The 22,762-nt window shown below is 45.2% G+C and overlaps 1 protein-coding gene across 1 annotated transcript; it reads left to right on the top strand.

Annotated features, from left to right (window-relative positions):
• The first annotated feature begins 8,183 nt into the window (after positions 1-8,183).
• LOC140723868 (probable G-protein coupled receptor 139) lies at positions 8,184-13,086 on the top strand. The gene is made up of 2 exons (XM_073038415.1): positions 8,184-8,250; positions 12,182-13,086. Exons 1-2 carry the CDS (start codon positions 8,184-8,186, stop codon positions 13,084-13,086), a joined length of 972 nt encoding a protein of 323 aa, XP_072894516.1.
• Positions 13,087-22,762: the final 9,676 nt, after the last annotated feature.

The following is a 22,762-nucleotide window of genomic DNA, read 5'->3' as shown; positions in this document are numbered from 1 at the left end:
TCACGTTCTGCCTTTGATGACGTGGATTTCACGCCGATGGTCAAGTTCTCTCTCGTATTCCAAAAATGTGCGTAATATTCCTTTCATTATATTGTCTCTTTGGCATTTCTCCCAAGTTCAAAGCTCAAAGTTCACGGTGACTTTATTATCAAAGTACATGTGTGTTACCATATTCAACCTTGAGATTCATTTTCATACGGACACACACAGTAAATCCAAGAAATACGATAGAGTCAATGAACAAGATGCCAATAACCAATCTGAAAATACAGCAAAGTTATAATTAAGCAGGAAATATAGACCAAATGTAATGAAGAATCTTTCAAAGTGAGTCGATGGGGCTCTGGAAAGAGTTCAGTGATAGGGCAAGTGGAATTTTAAGCCAGGTTGCACAACAAACTCCCGGATTTACCCAGCCTACCCCCGAGACAGTTTACAGTGACTACTAACCCTACCAACCGGTACGTCTCTGGACTTTGGGAGGAAACACACAGTGCAAAGACATGCTGGTTAATTGTCAACTGTGCCATGATTACGTTAGGATCAAATGAAGTGATTACTGGGCAGCGTGGCTTACTGTTCCTTGTGTCTTAATAAATAAATAATATTCATGATCGATCGCCCATCGAGGAGTTCCACTGCCCGCATCGGGATCGACCTGAACCGTCGGGTGTCTCCGTAGATGGGTCAGGGGTCCTGTCAGGCTACACAGCCAGGCACCGCCCAGTCTCCACCCAGATAACAGGAGTCACTGCCACTCGCTTCCAATTCATCACCTGCAGCCTATTTAAACACAGCTCAGTTAGTTTTCTGAGAAATCACAGAAGTTGGAAAGATGTGTATTTTTTTCTCAGTTGAGATCAATCCTTGTCAAACGGGTAAAATTTTCATATTTTTATTAAATTGTGACATCATGTGGCTGACTGATTATTTTCTGCGAGGAAAATGCGAGGTTAGTAACTCTTAGCCAAAAGAGGACAGCAGTACGCAATCATTTTGCACGACACGATGTTATCTGTATAACCATATAACAATACAGCACGGAAACAGCCATCTCGGCCCTTCTAGTCCGGGCCAAACGCTTACCCTCATCTAGTCCCACCTACCTGCACTCAGCCCATAAACGTCCATTCCTTTCCTTTCCATATACCTATCCAATTTTACTTTAAATGACAATATCGAACCTGCCTCTACCACTTCTACTGGAAGCTCGTTCTACGCTGCTACCACTCTCTGAGTAAAGAAGTTCACCCTTGTGTTACCCCTAAACCTTTGCCCCTAACTCTCAACTCATGTCCTCTTGTTTGATTCTCCCCCACTCTCAATGGAAAAAGCCTATCCACGTAATCTCTATCTATCCCCTCATAATTCTAAATACCTTTATCACGTCACCCCCTCAACCCTCTACGCTCCAAAGAATAAAGACCTAATTTGTTTAACCTTTCTCTGTAACTTAGGTGCTTAAACACAGGTAACATTCTAGTAAATCTCCTCTGTACTCTCTCTAATTTATTGACAACTTTCCTATAATTCGGTAACCAGAACTGTACAGAATACTCCAAAATTGGCCTCACCAATGCCTTGTACAATTTTAACATTACATCCCAACTCCTACACTCAATGCTCTGATTTATGAATGCCAGAATACCAAAAGCTTTCTTCACCACCCTATCCACATGAGATTACATCTTCAGGGAACAATGCACAATAATTCCTAAATCACTCTTTTCTACTGCATTCCTCAATGCCCTACCATTTACCATGTATGTCCTATTTTGATTAGTCCTACCAAAATGTAGCACTTCACACTTCTCAGCATTAAACTCCATCTGCCATCTTTCAGCCCACTCTTCTAACTGGATAAATCTCTCTGTAAGCTTTGAAAACCTACTTCTTTATCCACAACGCCACCTATCTTAGTATCACCTGCATGCTTACAAATCCAATTTACCACCCCATCATCCAGAGCATTATTATATATGACGAACACCATTGGACCCAGTACAGATCCCTGAGGTACACCACTAGTCACCGGCCACCAACCCGACAAACAGTTATCCACCACATGACCTTTCACGCACAAATTCATGTGGACTGCTCCTAATCAGACCCTGTCCATCCAGATAATTATGTACCATTTTCTGAGAATACTTTCCATTAATTTACCCATCACTGACGTCAAACTTACAGGCCGATAATTGCTAAGTTTACTCTTAGAACCCTTTTTAAACAATGGAACCACATGAGCAATATGCCAATCCTCCGGCACCATCCCCGTTTCTAATTACATTTGAAATATTTCTGTCAGAGTCCCTGCTATTTCTACACCATTCCTCCCTCAAGATCCTAGGGAATATCCTGTCAGGACCTGGAGATTTATCCACTTTTATATTCCTTAGAAGTGCCAGTACTTCCTCATCTTTAATTGTCATAGTTTCCATAACTTCCCAACTTGTTTCCCTTACCTTACACAATTCAATATCCTTCTCTTTAGTGAATACCAAAGAAAAGAAATTGTTTAAAATCTCCCCATCTCTTTCGGCTCCACACATAGCTGTCCACGCTGATTCTCTAAGGGACAAATTTCATCCCTCACTATCCTTTTGCTATTAATAGAACTGTAGAAACCCTTTGAATTTATTTTCTCCTTACTTGCCAAAACAACTTCATATCTTCTTTTACCTTTTTCTAATTTCTTTCTTAAGATTCTTTTTACATTCTTTATATTTTTCGAGCGCCTCATTTGTTCCACGCTGCCTATTTTTATTGTAGATCGCTCGCTTTTTCTGAACCAAGTTTCCAATATCCCTTGAAAACCATAGCTCTCTCAAACTTTTAACCTTTTATTTCAACCGAACAGGAAAATAAAGATTCTGTGCCCTCAAAATTTCACCTTTAAATGACCTCCATTGCTCTATTACATCCTTCCCATAAAACATATCGTCCCAATCCACTCCTTCTAAATCCTTTCGCAGCTCCTCAAAGTTAGCCCTTCTCCAATCAGAAATCTCAACCCTGGGTCCAGACCTATCCTTCTCTATGATTATATTGAAACTTATGGCATTGAGATCACTGGACCCGAAGTACTCCTCAACACATACCTCCGTCACCTGACCTATCTCATTCCCTAACAGGTGATCCTGCACTGCTCCTTCTCTAGTTGGTAACTCTATGTATTGCTGCCAAAAACCATCCTGTACAGATTTTACAAACTCCAAACCATCTAGGCCTTTTACAGAATGGGCTTCCCAGTCTATGTGTGGGAAATTAAAATCTCCCACAATGACAACCTTGTGCTTACTACAAATATGTGCTATCTCCTTACAAATTTGCTCCTCCGATTCTCGCTCCCCTTTAGGTGGTCTATAATACACCCCTATAAGTGTTACTACACCTTTCCCATTCCTCAATTCCACCAAAATAGTCTCCCTAGGCGAGCCCTCTAATCATCTTTCCAAAGCACCGCTGTAATATTTTCTCGGTCAAGCAATGCAACACCTCCCACTCTTGCCCCTCCGATTCTATCACGCCTGAAACAACGAAATCCAGGAATATTTAGTTGCCCATCACACCCCTCCTGCAACCACGTTTCACTAATAGCCTCAACATCATATTTCCAGGTATCAATCCATGCTCTAAGCTCAACCACCTTTCTTGCAATGCTCCTAGCATTAAAATAAATGCATTTAAGAAATTCTCCATCTCCTACTCTCTGCTTATCCCTAACGGTGCAAACTTGACTATCTTTTTTTTCCTTCCTTCTCCCCTACAGGGGTCTGAGAGCTCCCCTTCTTTATTACCTGACTATACTCCCTCCCACACTGTCTACAAGCTTTCTCTATTTGTGAACTAACCTCCTCTCTCCTAGTCTCTTCAATTTGATTCCCACCCCCCAACCATTCCAGTTTAAAGTCTCCCCAGTAGCCTTAGCAAATCTCCCCGCCAGGACATTGGTCCCCCTAGGATTCAAGTGCAACCCGTCCTTTTTGTACAGGTTACACCTGCCCCAAAACAGGTCCCAATGATCCAAAAACTTTAATCCCTGCCCCCGCTCCAATCCCTCAGCCACGCATTTATCCTCCATCTCATTCCATTCCTACTCTCACTATCGCATGGCACAGGCAGTAATCCCGAGATTACTACCTTTGCGGTCCTTCTTCTCAACTCCCTTCCTAACTTCCTATATTCTCCTTTCAGGACCTCTTCCCTTTTCCTACCTATGTCATTGGTACCTATATGTACCACGACATGTACCATCTGTTCTTCAAATTTCCTTAATCTAATCCATTGAGAATAAGACGGAATTGCACATCAGTTTTAGAGATGCTTTGTGTTTTCAGAAATGGTGTTGGTTTCCAAATATTTCGTAATTTGCAAATTTTTAAGATAGAAATATTCTGTAAATTTTAAATGAGGTTTTTGAGTTTTGTTCGGATTGAAACTTGTTTCACTGAAAGTTAAATTAAGAGTGTTTAAAACTACTTTGTTATCTGGAAGTATCTTCAAATTGGCACGGAGTGGGATCCCACCGCTCGAATAATGGGTATTGGTGGCTATACTCACCATGGAGAATAAACAGAGAAGAGAACTAGTCTTTGATTGGGTCGTTAGTTTAATGTCCCTTTAGTGAGCGAACTCATTGCAATTTATATCCGTTAAGGTTTAATGTCTTCGTTTGTGTTGAGAACGTCCCCGTCAGCAAACCCAGTATCATCACAACATAACGTCAGTCTATGTATATAAACTAATCTTGTATTGTCATATTTATTGTCTCTGCTTTTTGTGTTCTTTATGAATATTGTTTATAAAATTCTGCATTGGTTCAGGGGTAACAGTGATTTCGCATTGATTTGCGCTTGAGCAGTGAAAAATGAAATAACTAGTCTTAAATCTGGATGCTCAATATTTTGATATCACGCTTTGTTTCCATACTCGCTATTTCCGTTTGTGTTTACATTCCCATTATCGTCACTTCGTCAGTCCATCGATTCTGTCTTCTTCCGTGTACAACCGGCTCTGCTTTTCCCTCCTTCTGTCGGCGTTTGCGCCCAATCATTTCTTTCCTCTCTGTCCCAATACAGTTTATTTGTAGTGTTACTAAGCTGTAACCAAATGTCTTTTTGCGTCCCACATCTCTCTGTTGTTTTCTGCATTCTATCTAGCATCCCTTCAGACTTTAGTGTTTTGCCTTTCAGGAGTTGATCCTTCCACCTGTCGTGTTTTAACGGACAAATAAAGCGAATCACCAACTCCGTGAGTGAATGAGAGTGAGAGGGGGTGGGGGGAGCCGGAGGGGGAAGGTGGATAATTCAAAGTAGCATCAAAAGGATGAGACTCAGCAAAAGGTGAGTCTCTCTCTCTCTCTCTCTCTCTCTCTCTCTCTCTCTCTCTCTCTCTCTCTCTCTCTCTCTCTCTCTCTCTCTCTCTCTCGCCCTCAGTTGACTCTCCCTCTCCCTGAAACGGAATACAAATAGTGGCAAAAGTCTGTGAGGAATACTGACAGCGTTGTGTATGTTAGTCAATGGAACCGTTGCATGATTATTCGTTATTCAGAACAAGGGATGAAAGATGCTAGTTTTGACAGCGACATTATAATAATAAATCTTTAACCACTGAACAGGAGAACTTCGAAACTTCCTCTCTTTGGTTTAAATTTATGTAAATCAATGCCCCCGTTTCTCTCTCCACAGATGCAGACCGACCTACCGAGTGTTTGCAGCAGGTTGTATCTTCCCATCCGTCCCTCCATCTACCTCTCCTTCTTCCTTCCTCCGTCTGTTTCCCTTCCCCTTATTCTTTCACTTTACCTCTCCGTCCCTTATTCCCTCATCCCCTCCCTCCTCCTCTCTATCTGTCTGATTCCGTTCTTATCGTTTCTGTCGCTCTGTCCATCCACACCTCCGCACCCTACCGCTGTCATGGAGGGAGCAAAGGCTAGTGAAGATGCTGTTTACATGGTCACCAATCAGAACCTGACCTCGACAAGGTCCGGAAATGGAGACCAGTCCAGAAGGTGAGGTCCATGGGATTCACAGCAATTGGCAAACTGGATCCATTATTACCTGAGCAACAGGAGACGGAGGATTATAAAAGAGAGTTATTTTGATGATCGCCTGCCTGTGGTGTTCCGCAGGTATGGGTGTTGGAACCCTTGATGTTTGTAATGGATGACAGATCAATAGAGGGCTCCGTGGGATGGAAGTGTTCGATCCGGGATTCCCAACCTCAGGCTATCAGATCCCTCGTTAATGACAGGAGTCCATGGCATAGAAACGTTTGTGAACCCCTGGGTTAGATTGATCTTGCAGTGGGTTAGAATGTCGGCAGAACATCCTGGGCCGAAGGGCCTGTATTGGTCTCTATTCCATGTTCTCAGTTCTAATTCGGAGCAACAGATAACCTGCTGGAAGAACTCCTCGTGTCCAGCTGCATCGGGGGGAGGAAAGGAATGAACGACTTTCCGGTGGAAATCCTGCATCACCAGTCCGACAGATTCCGGTTCTGTGATGTTCTCTTCGCTTTAACTGTTTATCTGTGACTAAATATCTGAACTCCGTGCCAGCTGAGCTCCACCCATCCTAAACTGGGAATGATGTTTCCATTGTTATCCTGTAAATTTCCATCAATTCTCCCTCAGTTATCTCCACCCCGCTGAACCTGCTCGTTCCACCATCAACCCACAAGGTTCTGCACATGCTGATAATCCAGAGTAACACACACAACATGCTGGAGGAACTCAGCAGGTCAGACAGCAATGGTGGGATCTGTCGTCATTCCTGATGGAGGGTCTCGGCCCGAAACGTCGGCTCCTGGTTCCTCTCCATAGATGCTGACTGACCCGCTGAGTTCCACCTGAATTTTGTGCGTGTAACTCCAGCTCACTCTGCCGAACATTTTCAAACGTACTTATCAATGCAAATTAAATCGTCCGGCCGGTTCAATTCCAATGAGAGCTCCCGCTTGGTTTTGGGTAATTACACTGACACGGACTTTGAGTGAGAGAGTGAAAGCTCTGTAACTGGGACACTACAACAATAGCTCTCACAGAGTGGATAGCCATAAACGTTTATCCAGGGGTGGAAATGGCCAATATGAAAGTCTATCATTAAAGGGAATTTGAGGAAGTCATTGAAGAGGTAACCTGGGATGAGTTTTGTTACACAGAGACTGACGGATGCGTGGAAAATCCTGCCAGGAGCGGTGGTAGAGGCTGATACATTACAGAGACTCTGAGATATGTACATGGATGATAGGAAAATGCAGCGTTATGTTGGAAAGGAGGGTGAGATTGATCTTAGAGTAGGATGAATGATCACACAATATCGGGGGCCGAAGAGCGTGTACTGCGGTGTAGTGTTTGATGTTCTTTGTTCGAAATGTTCACACGTCCATCGAGTCCCAAGTGATTTTTTTTTTCAAAAAAAAATGTGTAACAGTGAATATGTGAGGAATGTTGTTAGTTTTCAGAAATGGTCTGTGTGAAGCGCTCAGTTAGTTGGGCGGCCTCATGTCATTCTCAGCCCCACGAGTTTGGCGTGGAACAGCAACACAGTGTCAGCTGTATTTAAACCCTGCGTTGTTTGAGGAGCGTTTTCATTGACCAGTCCACCTTTACACCAGGGAAGATGTCATTTATAACAGGAGGTCAGTTCGAATGTGAGATCATCGGGCTTTATCCTTTTCCGATATCGGGGAGCTGTCGAGTTTATGCCGGGGAATGAACTCCAATCTGCAGTACAAGAGCTCACTTCATTTTACCAGGTCTGCCTCCAGTAAAGAGAAAATCCACTACCCTCTGTGCCCTAAGGGGCCGGTAGCAAGGAGGTAAATATTTCACAGGGAAAGGGATCGGCATGTCCACCTCTCTTTGGACAATTACCTCACCTCTGAAACAAAAGCTTCATTACAACACTAATGAGTTTAATTTGTTTTGTCGTTACTCTGGAGATTTCTAATTAAATATTACAAACTATTTATATGACAGCTGATATTTCACCCACTGGCGCAGTCGCTATATTCCATCTTCTTAAATCCGTTATTTACTTTCACGAATTATCTGAAACTTTGGTGTTCCGTGGAGATTGACAGATATATAACTTTAAGGTTGAGAGAGACCTCTTCCACGGATTTTCATTCGAACCGACTGCCGGCTGCTGAAATCCTTTGATCAACTCACTCACAAGATGTTGGAAACTTTTTACCGCATCAAGGATACCTACTACCTGGTCATTCTGGCGATCGCAGTGCCTGGTAAGCAATATTAATGGTGTGTCATGTTTTACCTAAAGTCAAGAACGCTGTGCTCAGTGCTATCATTGATGATGCTGAAACGCTACCTGATGGAAGTCGAAAGCTGTTTTGCTGAAATTTCCGGTAGATGGCAATGGCATAAAAGAGAAAGTGAACGAAAAGCATGTACCGGCTGTATGATTCGCGTCGGTTGAAATGCCGTACTGTGTAATATTAAACAACAGCGCAATGAAAACATCAGTACTGATGGGAAGATGAATGTTGGTGGAGTACAGGAAGGCCATCGATGAAAACCTGTTGGCCTCTGCCAAAAAGCTTAACTGGGTCGGAAGTTCCTCTTTCAGCAGGACAACATCCCCAAACACGTGACCAGAGCTACCGTGGAGTGGCTTCAAACGCTGACAATTGTTATCTTTGAGGGACCCAGTCGCGGTCCTGACCTTTATCGTTTTGTATGTCTCTGTCACGACCCTCAAGGTTCCTGTTCACCGACGCTCCCCAACTTACCCGGCACAGCTTGAGAGTTTGGCAAGGAGGAATGGTCAAAACTTGCTCCATCACAATGCGCAAAGCTAATAGGGACGTATCCAAAAATAATATTGGTTGTACTGGCTGTGAGGGATGATTCATATAAGGTGCAGGAATACTTTTGAAATGCTGACATTACAGGTTTTTCATGATTTACAACTTTCTCTGTTTGTTTGGGCTCTACTGTGAAAAAAAAGGGGCACGTGATTCACAAATGAAAACGCTCAGTTAATTTGATAATAGTCCCTGGTAGTAATGCTCATTTCTGTGAAGATAGCGCTGGGGCCTGAATACTTTTAGAAGGCAGCGTAAGTATTCTTGGGAAGTAACCATTATACATACTATCGATACGGCTTGCATCGTCTTGCGCAATTTATTTGTCGCTGGTTATTCGCAGCTGTCCGATGACCGCACAGGTCACTTCGGGACAACTGACACATGACTATTGTAACATGACGGCACATGAAAACAAAATTCTTGGCATGTCTGTCTTCGCATTTTTTGTTTATTTTGTTTCCTGCAGATACGTTCGTTTCCTTTTCCGCAATATTCCAGATTCCAGATATTCATCAGTGAGGTGACAAGAAAAAGCAACTTGTCCCTTACTGACTGAAATATGTTAATCAAGGTGAGCTTTCCTGTGCAGTGGCAATCCTGTAGCATTTAGAGTGAAGAAGCAGGAATTTCAAACACGTTAACAATCAAAAAGTTCAAATTGTGTCTGAAAGGCGCTTCCACACTGCAAACGTGCACAGAATCACTGCATAATGATTTGGTTGCTTCACTGATTATTTGCTGATTGTTACTGTGTTGTTCAACTCCTCCTTCCTCTCGCTAAATTTCAACAGAGTTATTGCTCAGGAATGTTTGCCTTTTGATTTATCAGGGTTCTGCTAATAACCTGCATCTGACAAGCAGGTAACCAGTAGTGCACCAGCCTACAATCCTTATATTGTGGATACAAACGTACATTGGCGGGTTATAGAGGTAAAGGGTGAGCAAGAGATAAATTTTAAATTCGTAGTATCTCTCAGAGTAGGTCCAACACCAAAAACTATTTCATAAGACCATAAGACATAGGAGTAGAATTAGTCTATCTGGTGCACTGAGTCTGCTCCGCCATTCAATCAAGGCAGAATCTTTTTTTTCCTCCTCCTCAACCCCATTTCCCGGCCTTCTCCCCATAACCTTTGATGCCATGTCCAATCAAGAGCCTATCAATCTCTACCTTAAATATACCCAACGACCTGGCCTCCACAGCTGCATGTGGCAACAATTTCCACAAATTCACCACCCTTTGGCTAAAGAAATGTCTCCGCATCTCTGTTTTGAAAGGGCGCCCCAGTGTCCTGATACTGTGCCTGCTTGTCCTAGACTCTCCCACCATGGGAAACATCCGTTCTACATCTAGTCTGTCTAGGCCTTTCAATATTCGAAAGGTTTCAATGAGATCCCCCCTCATCCTTCTGAAATCCAGCGAGAGCAGACCGAGAGCCGTCAAACGTTTCTCGTACGATAACCCCTTCATTCCTAGAATCATCCTTGTGAACCTTCTCTGGACCCTCTCCAAACCCAGCACATCTCTTCTAAGATGTAGGGCACAAAACTGTCCACAATGTCAAGATGAGGCCTCACCAGTGCTTTATAAAGCCTCAACATCACATCCTTTCACTTGTATTCTAATCCTCTTGAAATGAATGCCAACATGATATTTGCCTTCCTCACCACCGGCTCAATCTGCAAGCTGACCTTCAGCGTGTTCTGCAGAAGGAAGTCCAAGTCCCTCTTCATTTCAGATTCCTGGATTTTCTCCCCGTTTAGGAAATAGTCCGCACATTTATTTCTTCCACCAAAGTGCATGACCATGCATTTTCCAAAATTCTATTTTATTTGCCAGTTCCTTGCCCATTCTCATAAACTGTTGTCCCTCTGCATCCTACCTGTTTCCTCAACACTACCTGCCCCTCCGCCAATCTTCCTCTGCTGTCAATTAATTGGTGAACTGGAGAGACGAACGACAGTAAACCCCAGGAATGATAAAATATACAGTTTGAAACTAAACCAATTCGGGCACCGACAGGCCTAAGTAGAGTAGACATGGAGAATCTGTTTCCTACGGTGAGGGAATCTGTGACAACAGATTAGGATGACGTATCTTTAGAACAGAGTTGAGGAGCAACTTGTTAAGCTAAAGGGTGGTGATTGTGTGGAATCAGACTTTGCCTCAGACGTTTATGAAACCTAATTCATTGGGTATATCTAGAGCAGAGGTTGATATGTGCTTCATTAGTAAGGGTGTCAAAGGTTACGGGGATGAGACAGGAGAATGGGGTTGAGAGGGATAATAAGTCAGCGACGATGGAATGACGGAGGAGACTCGATCTGTTAAACCGCCTATTTCTGCGCCCATGTCTCATGGGCTTACGGTTTTATGGGAGCGATAAGGAAGCGGCCAGTCGATTCCGTAAGGGTCCGAAGGGTCAGAGATCAGGGGAGAACTGCAGAGACCCGGAAATGGAAAGCCGGCGGCGGACTGTGATCCTACTCTTCAGCACTCGATACTTCAGCAGAGATGATTAGTTTCAAAGTGGGATTGTAGATTGGATAATGTTATCAAGCTCGTTGTCTTCAGGACAATGGGGGGGGGGGATGGAATGGAACAGTAGGTTTGTGTGTATCCATAAGAAAATTTAAAAAAATAAAGAGCGTTTCAGACCGAAGAGCCTTTCTCAGAACTGGGAAGGAGACAACGTTCGGTCTTTTGATATCACTTTCTGATTAAGTTCCCCGTCTCCGATGTTCAATCAATCTGATCATTGCCGTTTAATTCAATTTGATCATTGCCGGTTACATCTGAGAGTGAAGGGCAGCCGGGGGAATGTATTCTGCTCTGTATGTACTTAATCCTATATCCATCCATTTGCCCTGTTTGCATGGATTCATTCATCCACTGACCGGTAACATTGCCGAGAGTTTATCTCTCTGTCTACCCCGAAACCACTCGGAGAGAGGGGCCCCCTTACACGCTCACCCTGCAGCATCAAGTGCCGCCTACAACTCCAAACCAGTTCTTACGAACTGCTCAGAATTGAAATATAAAACGGACTTCTCTTCCTACAGATCAGAACTGAGAGCCGAGTACCTGAAGAACTTTCGTTTCTGGGCGTAGAATTTTAACCTCTGTATTGTGTTATAACTTTAGTCATTTCAATCAGAACGTTCTACATTGTAATTTTCAAAGCTCAAAGTGAATTCTGATCTGTTATGTATATATCACCACATACCAACTTGAGATTCGTTTTCTTGCAGGCATTTTGAGGAATATTAAGAAATACAGAATAATTCATAGCAGAATAAGACAAAGCTCTGATCCCATACCTGTTTTCACTTCTCTCCCGCCCAGTGAACATAGTGGCGATTGCAATCCTGTCCCGGGGGAAGTGCGGCCTCTCCACGTGCACCACACGCTACCTGGTTGCCATGGCAGCGGCGGATCTGACGGCTGTCGTCACTGCGCTCTGCACACGGATCAAGTACTATTTCCCGGGATGCTTCCTGGATACGTATCCCTTGTGTAGCATTATCTTTGTACTGCAATGTGCTTCCAGAGACTGTTCGGTCTGGCTCACCGTCACCTTCACCTTCGATCGGTTTGTCGCCATTTGTTGTCAGAAGTTAAAAACCAGTTACTGCACGGGAAGGACCGCGGCCTTGGTTCTCGTGATCACCTGCACTATTATGTGTTTAAAAAATATCCCCTTCTATTTCGTCTATAAGCCAAGAGAGATACTCGATGGTGTATTGTGGTTTTGTAAGGTCATTCCAGCTTATTTCACTGAACACCAGTGGGTGAGCTTTGACCGATTCGACAAGAGTTTAACCCCACTGATTCCATTCGCACTAATTCTGGTCCTCAACGCCCTGACAGTCCGGCACATTTTAGCGGCCAGTCGGGTTCGTAAGGGACTGCGGGGTCAGAGAAAGGGGGAGAAATGCAGTGACCCGGAAATAGAAAGCAGACGGCGCTCTGCGATCCTCCTCTTCACCATATCCGGCAGCTTTATCATTTTGTGGTTGGCGACTATTGTCGATTTCTTCAAGTATAACGTAGCAGGAACAGATCCCAATAGTTACACCGATTCTGAACTTATCTTGAAAGCACTTGGATACATGTTACAGAACTTAAGTCTGTGCACGAACACATTTATATATGGAGTAACACAGTCTAAGTTCAGACAGCAGTTCATAGCCTTAGTTAAATGGCCAGTGATCACAATTGTACGCTTAATCAGGAGACAAAACAACTGACGGCAGCCAATGGCCCCGGACTGTGATGTGATACTGAACTCCAGATATTGTGACAATAATAACAGCCAGGGTTTATTCCCAATGGCTCCAGACTATGATGTAATATTTCACACCTGATATTGTGATCACTCGCTGAAAATAATTCCGATAGCCGACGAGAATGTTCATTCAGCAGAGGCCATAATGTGAGATCGACAATTTCACTGTTTATGCTTTGGAGCAGTCACATTTCTAAAGATTCGTGATTCAGGTTTAACGATTGAATAATGCCATTCTTTGTAGAGAAGTGTAAGGAGAACAAAGTGTTTATTACTCCAGATCTGATGTAGCACAAAAAAACCCCATAAAATATAAAATACACATCGGGATATTCCTCTCAGGAAGACCGTGAATGACATTAGAAACATACCTGATAGCCAGAGGTCTCAGGGAATAGAATTAGGTACAGTCAAGATTACTAGAGAGAAAGTGCTTGAGATGCTAATTGGACTCAGGATAGATAAGTCTCCCGGACCGGATGAAGTGCATCCACGGGTTCTGAAGGAGGTGGCTTTGGAAATTGTGGAGGCATTGGAAATAATCTTCCATGAATCACTGGACTCTGCCACAGTTCCGGAGGACTGGAAGGTCGCAAATGTAGTTCCGTTGTTTAAGAAAGGGGGGAGGCAGCAAAAAGAAAGTTACAGACCTATTAGTCTGACATCGGTAGTTGGAAAATTATTGGATTCGATCCTCAAGGATGAGGTTATGAATTACCTTGAGGTGCATGACGAAATAGGCCCAAACTAGCATAAATTCCACCAGCATGTTGGTTTTGGTACCAGAGGTGAAAATACACTGGACCTGGTTTATACAAACATACCAGGAGCATATAACGCCTTTCCCCAGCCCCACGTTCAATTGACAGCTTCTCTTGCTGCTTCTCCCTACGTATTCTACGCTCCACCCTTTCCACCATGAGGAGTTACCTGGTGACCCTGACAGAGTCTCTGCCACAGGGATGGGACAGCAGCGATATCTCAGTGGGGAGTGAGACCAGAGGAAATGTTCACCCTCCCAGTCTCAGCTCCATCTCTCACCTCGGCCTGGTTTCCATCTGTTGTTCAATGTTCCCCTGTGGCTCCTCACCAGACGTTGCCTCTGCCTCTGACACGGAGAGTCCATCGCTCTCAGTCTGACACCTTCCTGTAACAGACCCGTCATCAGTGGACTCTGACCATTGGGACTCTGCCCACCTCAGACCCGTCCCTCACCCTCGGGAGCTCCCTCTCAACATACTCTCTCTCACCCTCGGGAGCTCCCTGGCACAGACTACCCCACTAACTCAGGAGCTCCCTCAGGTTCGTCCCTCACAACAGACCATACCAGTACCTCAGAAACTCCCTCAAGTCTGTCCCTCAAACCCGGCTATCTCTCCCCTATGGAGTTCCGTCTCTCACCCTTTCTGTCCATTATATTCCTGTGAACTCAGCCCAGTGTCCAACACTGACACATTGCTGGTGTGGGGGGATTTATCCTGTGAACTGTCCCTCTCTCACCCTCTCTGTCCATTATATTCCTGTTACCTCAGCCCAGTGTCCAACACTGACACATTGCTGGTGTGGGGGGATTTATCCTGTGAACTGTCCCTCTCTCACCCTCTCTGTCCATTATATTCCTGTGAACTCAGCCCAGTGTCCAACACTGATACATTGCTGGTGTGGGGGGATTTATCCTGTGAACTGTCCCTCTCTCACCCTTTCTGACCATTATATCCCTGTAAACTGAACCCAGTGTCCAAATCTGACACATTGCTGGTGTGGGGGGATTTATCCTGTGAACTGTCCCTCTTTCACCCTCTGCCCATTATATTCCTGTAAACTCAGCCCAGTGTCCAACACTGACACATTGCTGGTGTGGGGGGATTTATCCTGTGAACTGTCCCTCTCTCACTCTCTCTGACCATTATATTCCTGTTACCTCAGCCCAGTGTCCAACACTGACACATTGCTGGTGTGGGGGGATTTATCTTGTGAACTGTCCCTCTCTCACCCTCTCTGTCCATTATATTCCTGTAAACTCAGCCCAGTGTCCAACACTGACACATTGCTGATGTGGGGGGATTTATCCTGTGAATTGTCCCTCTCTCACCCTCTCTGTCCATTATATTCCTGTGAACTCAGCCCAGTGTCCTACACTGACACATTGCTGGTGTGGGGGGATTTATCCTGTGAACTGTCCTTCTCTCACCCTCTCTGTCCATTATATTCCTGTGAACTCAGCCAGTGTCCAACACTGACACATTGCTGGTGTGGGGGAATTTATCCTGTGAACTGTCCCTCTCTCACCCTCTCTGTCCATTATATTCCTGTGAACTCAGCCCAGTGTCCAACACTGACACATTGCTGGTTTGGGGGGATTTATCCTGTGAACTGTCCCTCTCTCACCCAGTCTGTCCATTATATTCCTGTAAACTCAGCCCAGTGTCCAACACTGACACATTGCTAGTGTGGGGGGATTTATCCTGTGAATTGTCCCTCTCTCACCCTCTCTGTCCATTATATTCCCGTGAACTCAGCCCAGTGTTCAACACTGACACATTGCTGGTGTGGGGTTATTTATCCTGTGAACTGTCCCTCTCTCACCCTCTCTGTCCATTATATTCCTGTGAACTCAGCCCAGTGTCCAACACTGACACATTGCTGGTGTGGGGGGATTTATCCTGTGAACTGTCCCTCTCTCTCACTCTATCCTTCTCCTCTGCCCCCACCCCCAACATCACTCAGACTCGTTCCACTGACCCTTCTCTTTGTTTCCTTGTTTCCAGTTGCAGATTAATTTGCATCGGTGAACGAACAACGGAGTTTACCCATCCCTCTAGAGTAAAGAGTCCTTTGTTCTCAGTCTGTGTACTTCCTGGCAGACACAGGACAGGAGGAGGCAGCAGAGTTTGGAACAAGAGAGACTGCAGATGCTGGAAATTCAGAGTAGAACACAGACACAGATACACACACACACACACACACACACACGCACGCACATACAGACACACACACACATGCACACACACACACACACACACACACGGACACACCGACACACACACACACATGCACACACACTCACACACACGCACACACAGACACACACACACACACACACACACACACACACACACACACACACACACACACACACACACACACACACACGTGCTCAGGCAGCATCAATGCAGGAGAATACAGTGTCAATGTTTTGGGCTGAGACCCTTCATCTGGACTGGGAAGGAAGGGAGACAAAGCCAGAATAAGAAGGTGGGGCGGGGGTATGGAGGAGAGGGGGGAGTACAAGCAGGCAAATGGGTGAGTCCAGGTGAGGGGGAATGCAGAGAGGAGCTGGGAGCTGATACGTGGAAGAGGTGAAGGGTCTGAAGAAGGAGAAATCTGCTGAAGGAGAGTCAATCCCTACGTGTACGGCCTCACCGGCCGGCCCTGATTAACAATCAGCCACGGCATTATTTTTCCCCTTGAAATGTTACATATCAGTTGTGAACTCTGATCTGTTGGACGGCTGGTGTTGCTGCCTTGCCTACCAAGGATCTGATATTTTGTGCATGAGGGGTTTGTGGTGAATGGAAACTGTGAATTCGCAACCCTCCAGAAGAAAACAAAAATGGTGGACAGCAGATCACCCACACTAAACTCATCAGTGGAAGAAACATCTTCCAGCTTCAACATTTTCTCCATCGGCCTCTTCTTCCAACCTCCAGGTACCGGGGAGTCCCCAGAGTTGAATGACTCGAAAGTCATCTCTCCTCTTTGTGGAGAGGGTTTCTCCCCGGCTTGTCTGACAGGGACACTGGACATTACCGTCCGGTACCGGGAAGAGGTGTACCAGGGGCTTCCCCTGCCTGAGGGTGGCCTCCCGTTCCCATGTTCTGGACACTCACTGTCATCCTGTTCACCTGTACAACCGAGGCCTCCTGCACTTCGGGCCCCACCAGTACCCCAGCAGGTAAGCCTGACTCCTCTTCGTGGTCTTCCGGAGCATCCACCGAGAGGGTCTTGGCCTCGGACATTCCTGGAAATCTGGGGTTTCCCATCACTCTTGCTACTTCCCCAGGCTGTTAACTCGAATGGTTTTGGCTGAGTGAACCACACAGTCCCTCGTTTACACTCATCATCCAGCCCAGTGCGGCTACGCACTTCCTCAAAAACAACTCGGAACACAGGATTAATGGACAATGTTTTCAGAAAGCCCCCCCCAACTTCCCCCTTGCAGGCTCCCACCAGCCTCTTCACAAAAGGAGTATTCAACCCCACGAGAATTGAAGCTCCATCCCTCTCAACCTGGTCCGGATAAACCAGCACGAATTTATCAAGGGCCTCAGCTACTCCCACATCTGCCTCCGAAAACTCCAGCTTCAATGACAAGTACCCATCGTACGGACAGTCATCCGTACTAAAACCCCAGATCTCTAGCGCACTGAGTGGCGTCAGTGGTAAATGCGTCAAATACCGGTTGTGAAACAAACCGTACAGCAGAGTAACCTGAGAGCCGGTGGCAAGTGTGGCTCCAGCATAAATATCCTCTATCCGTAGCGATACACTGGAGCTTGGCCCCACTAAGCCTTCAGGAATAGGGATTTTTACTTTAGGAGGTTCCTTGATATATTGCTGGGAATGTGTTTCCCCCTGAGATGCCAGGCCATTCCTTCACTGGGTCTCTCTGCTTAGGTACCCGGGGGCTCAGTCTCCGAGGAGTTTCCCGTCATTCACACTCCCGCCTGAAGTGTCCCTCTTCATCACAGTTATAACAGACAACACCGGCCACTCCCCTTCTCGCAGGACCCGGGCCACTAGCAGCCCTCTGCGTGGTCCGTCCCCTTAGGGGGTCCATCTCCCCATCAGCTCTATCATACGGGGGGAGGGGGTGCACCCGCTGATAACAACCGGGACATCTCAGTACTAAACTCTGCCACCCCCCGGGTGGGCTATCAGTGGTCACCTCAGCCAAGGGAACCACTACTGAGGTCTGTACCCTGCGGACGGAGGCCTCCCACGTCTCCATCACATTCTCCTCCTCTCTTACTTCTCTGATCAGCTCGACAATCGAGGGAGGGGAGGGTCGCGTCTTACGAGACAGTCAGAGACCCCAAGCGATCAGGTCTGGCGAATGGGCACCTTTCACCACTTGGTCCATTCTTAACTGATTCACCTCAGCCGTTTGAATGGCCCACTACTCCGCAAGCAATTTATCTGCCTCTCCAGCCCAAAATGTAGGCAGAAAGTTTCTCCCCCTTCTGCTGAAACATGTTCTGAAACCCCGTCATGAGCTCCAATGTACTTCCCATCGCGCCAAACACCTTTTCTAGCGTTTGCATGTGGGCCACAGAGGTAGCAAAGGGGTTCTGTGTCTTTGCATATCTCACTACAACAGCCGGCCCCGCCAAACTTTCAACCAGTCGCTGTCTTTTTCATCATCAAGGCACAGCCACTCAAACTCCTCTTCACCTTTAGGGGTGGGCTTCGTTCCCGAGAACCGGCTGAGCCTACGATAGCTGGGACTTTGAACCTGGGCATTCTGCCATTTATTCCCCAGGGAGGTAAGGGCTGCTACCAACTCAGAATGCTCAGCCTCACTGGAGGACTCATTGGACCTTCTAATTCAGATCACTCCTTCCCCTCGCCCCGCAGAAACGAGAGCAACTTGTCCTCAAAGTCTCTGTCCCCAGCTACGGAAAACTCGGCTTCTGATTCTGCACACTCGCCTTCACTCCCCTCCTCCCGGGAAGTAGGGACAGCCTCTGGCCCCCCTCTCCCGGGGCCCCATTGGTACCAGGCAGTTCTACTGCCGTTATGTCAGTGCTGGTCCGGACTAGAACAAAGTCTGATTCCGCACACTGGCCTTCACTCCCCTCCTCCCGGGAAGTAGGGACAGCCTCTGGCCCCCCTCTCCCGGGGCTCCATTGGTACCAGGCATTTCTACTGCCGTTATGTCAGTGCTGGTCTGGACTAGAAGAAAGTCTTTGCCGCCATTTTATCAAACCTCCGCTCCATCCCTGCAGCATCCATAACCACGTATCGTAATCACTTTCCCGGACTATAGCTTAACACAGACTTAAACACACAACCCACTGGATCAATGTTCAGGGCAATCACACTGCATCCAATGAAATCGATCCCGGACGATACCCCACAATGGAACACCCCGGTATCCTTGGCTGCACAAGTCTAGGGAAGACGACCTCTGACCCCACCAAACTCGTGAGATTGAGGCGTGCTTGATCCCACCTCAAACCTCGGTTTGTGTGGATGCTGTGTCAGTTGTTACCCTGTCACAAATTAATGCCACGAAATAACAGACAGTACACTGCATACGATTAAAGGAATTCTATTCCTGAATCTTAACTGAAGGGTTCGTAAAGAATAACAAAAAGAAAAGGGCCCATTCTAATCAAACAGTCAAATATGCACAAGTTGGAGCTCAGCTTGAACTTCTCTGTCAGTCACGCGCTGGGCCCTCGGTTCACGTGAAAGGCCACACCACCTTCCGAATGTCACTCCAATCCATCTCGCTCGATATAGAGAGAGTGCAGAGGAGATTTACAAGGATGGGAGGCCGTACCTTATGAGAATAGGTTGAGTATACTGGGCCTTTTCTCCTTGGAGCGACGGAGGATGAGAGGTGACCAGATAGAGGTGTATTAGATGATGAGGGGAATTGGTTGTGTGGATAGCCAGAGGCCTTTTCCCAGGGCTGAAATGGCTAACACTGGGGGCATAGTTTTAAGGTGCTTGGAATTCAGTACCAAGGGGATGTCAGGGTTTTTACACAGAGAGTGGCGGGTGTGTGGAATGCACTGCCAGAGATGGTGGTGGAGGCGGATACAATAGGGTTTTTTAAGAGCCTCTTAGACAGGTACATAGAGCTTATAAAAATAGAGGGCTATGTGCTAGGGAAATTCGAGGCAGTCTCTACAGTAGGTTACATGGTCGGCACAACATTGTGGGCCGAAGGGCCTGTAACGTGCTGCAAATTTCTATGTTCAAACAAACGGGTCTCCCACAGATCGTATGCTATAACCGGTTCTCCGGAGTATCTTCTTTCTTTTCATCTCCTCTCGAACAGAAGCCCAAGACCAACCTTATTGTCCCTCAGCAAGAAAACCTCCCGCTGACTGGATGGCACACATTCCACATCGTCCCTCATCTTCAACAATAACCCAGACAGGCTGAAAGCAGAACAGACCCTCTTACAGAGCGGTGAAACAAAATACCTACAGCATCACAGTAAAGATGTGAACCAGGGCATTACAATAGGAAGGGTGAGGAAACTTTAGAGAGGGTGCAGAGGAGATTTACCAGGATGCTGCCGGGATTAGAAAGCATTTCTTCTGAGGAAAGGTTGAGGGAGCGAGGGCTTTTCTCTCTGGACTGAAGGAGGACGAGAGGTGAATTGCTAAAGTGAATAAGATGAGAAGAGGCACAGATCGAGTGGACAGCCAAAGACACTTTTCCCAGGGCAGAAATGGACAACACATGGGGGCAGAATTTTAAAGTGACTGGAGGAAAGTATAAGGGGGGAAGGTAAGTTTTTCTTTCCACACAGAGTGGTTGGTGTACGGAACACCCTGCCGGGGGTGGTGGTAGTGGCAAATACATTAGGGACAGTTAAGAAACTCTTAGATAGGCACATAGGAGATGGAAAGGTGCAGGACTTGTCAGAAGGAAGGGTTAGATTGATCCTGGAGTAAGTTAAACAGTTGGCAGATGGGGGCGCTGAAGGGGCTGTACTTTGCTGTACTGTTCTTCTGTTTATTCTATACTTTTGTATTTTTGTTCATGATGTATAAATTGGTGGAGTTGCGGACAATAAAGATGTCCATCAGAGGACACACCGGGATATGGATAATCTTGGGAATGAAAGGGGTACCGTATGAGGAGTGTTTCATGGTTCTGGTCTCTCACTGGCTGGAGTTTAGAAGAATGAGGGGGGGATCTAATTAAAACCAATCGAATATTGAAAGACCTAGATCGAGTGGACATGAAGAGGATGTTTCTTATAGTCGGGGAGTCTAGGACCAGAGGCCACAGCCTCAGAACAGATAGATATCTCTTTGGGACAGATACGAGGAGGATTTTATTTATCCAGAGGGTGGTGAATCTGGAGAATTCATTGCGATAGATGCCTGTGGAGGACAAGTCATTTGGTTAATTTAAAGTGGAGGCTGATAGGTTCTTGATTAGTAAGGTTACGGGGAGAAGGCAGGAGAATGGGGATGCGAGGCATAACAAATCAGCCATGATGCAATGGGAGAGCAGAACTGATGGGTCGAATGGTCTAATTCTGCTCCTATGCTTTCTGGTAACCTTAGACTACCCTCACTGTCACCAATATCAACACTGTCATCTGTGCAGGTTGGTCTCCTTTGTCAGCAAGTTATCTGGCAACATGTGTATGAATGTTGTGTCTTTCTTCTTCTTTCTTTGTCAATCTTTTTATTGATTTAAAATGAGCATAGATACAGACAGGAGGAGTATGATCTCAAATATGTATATCGATAATAATACAGAAAGAGAAATAGACATTATCAAAATCATACATAGTGATAAGCTAGTATGTAATATATAATAAAAAAGACAACTAATTCTCTTATCAGTTCATGAAGAAAGAAAAGAAAACTTTAAATTATTGATTGAAAAAGGAAAAAAAAACCACTACACTAAACATAAAAGATAAAAAAAGGGACTGGGCAGTCCATTCTGAGGATACGACCAAAAAAAAGGAAGAAAGACTTTCTGATCAAATCTAAAACTTCAAAAAATAAATTGGAAGAGTATTAAATCAAATCAAATGAAAATATTGAATAGAAGGTCTCCAGATTTGCTCAAATTTAAAGGATGTATCAAATGTCCGACTTCTTATTTTCTCTAAACTTAAACAGGACATAATGGAGGAAAGCCAATAAAAGACAGCAGGTGGATTTAGAATCCTTCCAATTCAGTAAAATGGCTCTCCCAGCCCATAAAGTTGAAAAAGCTATCATACGTTGAGTGGAAACAGAAATATTTCCTGCTTCTGATGGGATAATCTCAAAGATTGCCATAAGTACATTAGGTTGCAGGTCCAGATCCAAGACTTTTGATAACGTTTTTAAAACATCTTTCCAAAAACTGTCTAGCTTTATGCAAGACCAACACATATGAGTTAAAGTGGCCACCTGAATATTACATCTGTCACAAATAGGATTGATGTTGGAAAAAATACGTGCTAGTTTATCCTTTGACATATGGGCCCGATTCACTACCTTGAACTATACCAAAGAATGGTGGGCACAAATAGATGAGTTATTAACCAAATAAAAAAATTTACTCCAATGATTATCTGAAAATGACTCGAGACTTCGAGATTTCAATTCCCAAGCATGTTTAATTTTATCGTTAGATATAATTCGTAAATTCAATAGCCGTTTATAAATTATAGCTATCAGCCCTTATTGAAGTAGTTTAAGCTGAAGGTGAACATCTGTCATATCAGGTGGATAAGCAGAGGGATAATTTGGCAGCAGGCCACATAAAAAAAATTCCTAATTTGTAAATATCTAAAAAAGTGTACTTTAGATAAATCATATTTATCCACTAACTGAGAAAACGACATTAAACAATCACCTAAAAACAAATCTGAATAAGTTATT

The sequence above is a fragment of the Hemitrygon akajei genome, unplaced genomic scaffold (assembly GCF_048418815.1).
Source record: "Hemitrygon akajei unplaced genomic scaffold, sHemAka1.3 Scf000142, whole genome shotgun sequence".
Taxonomy (NCBI): Eukaryota; Metazoa; Chordata; class Chondrichthyes; order Myliobatiformes; family Dasyatidae; genus Hemitrygon; species Hemitrygon akajei.
Note: the sequence above shows the minus strand (reverse complement) of the source record. Positions and strands in the feature narration are given on the sequence as shown.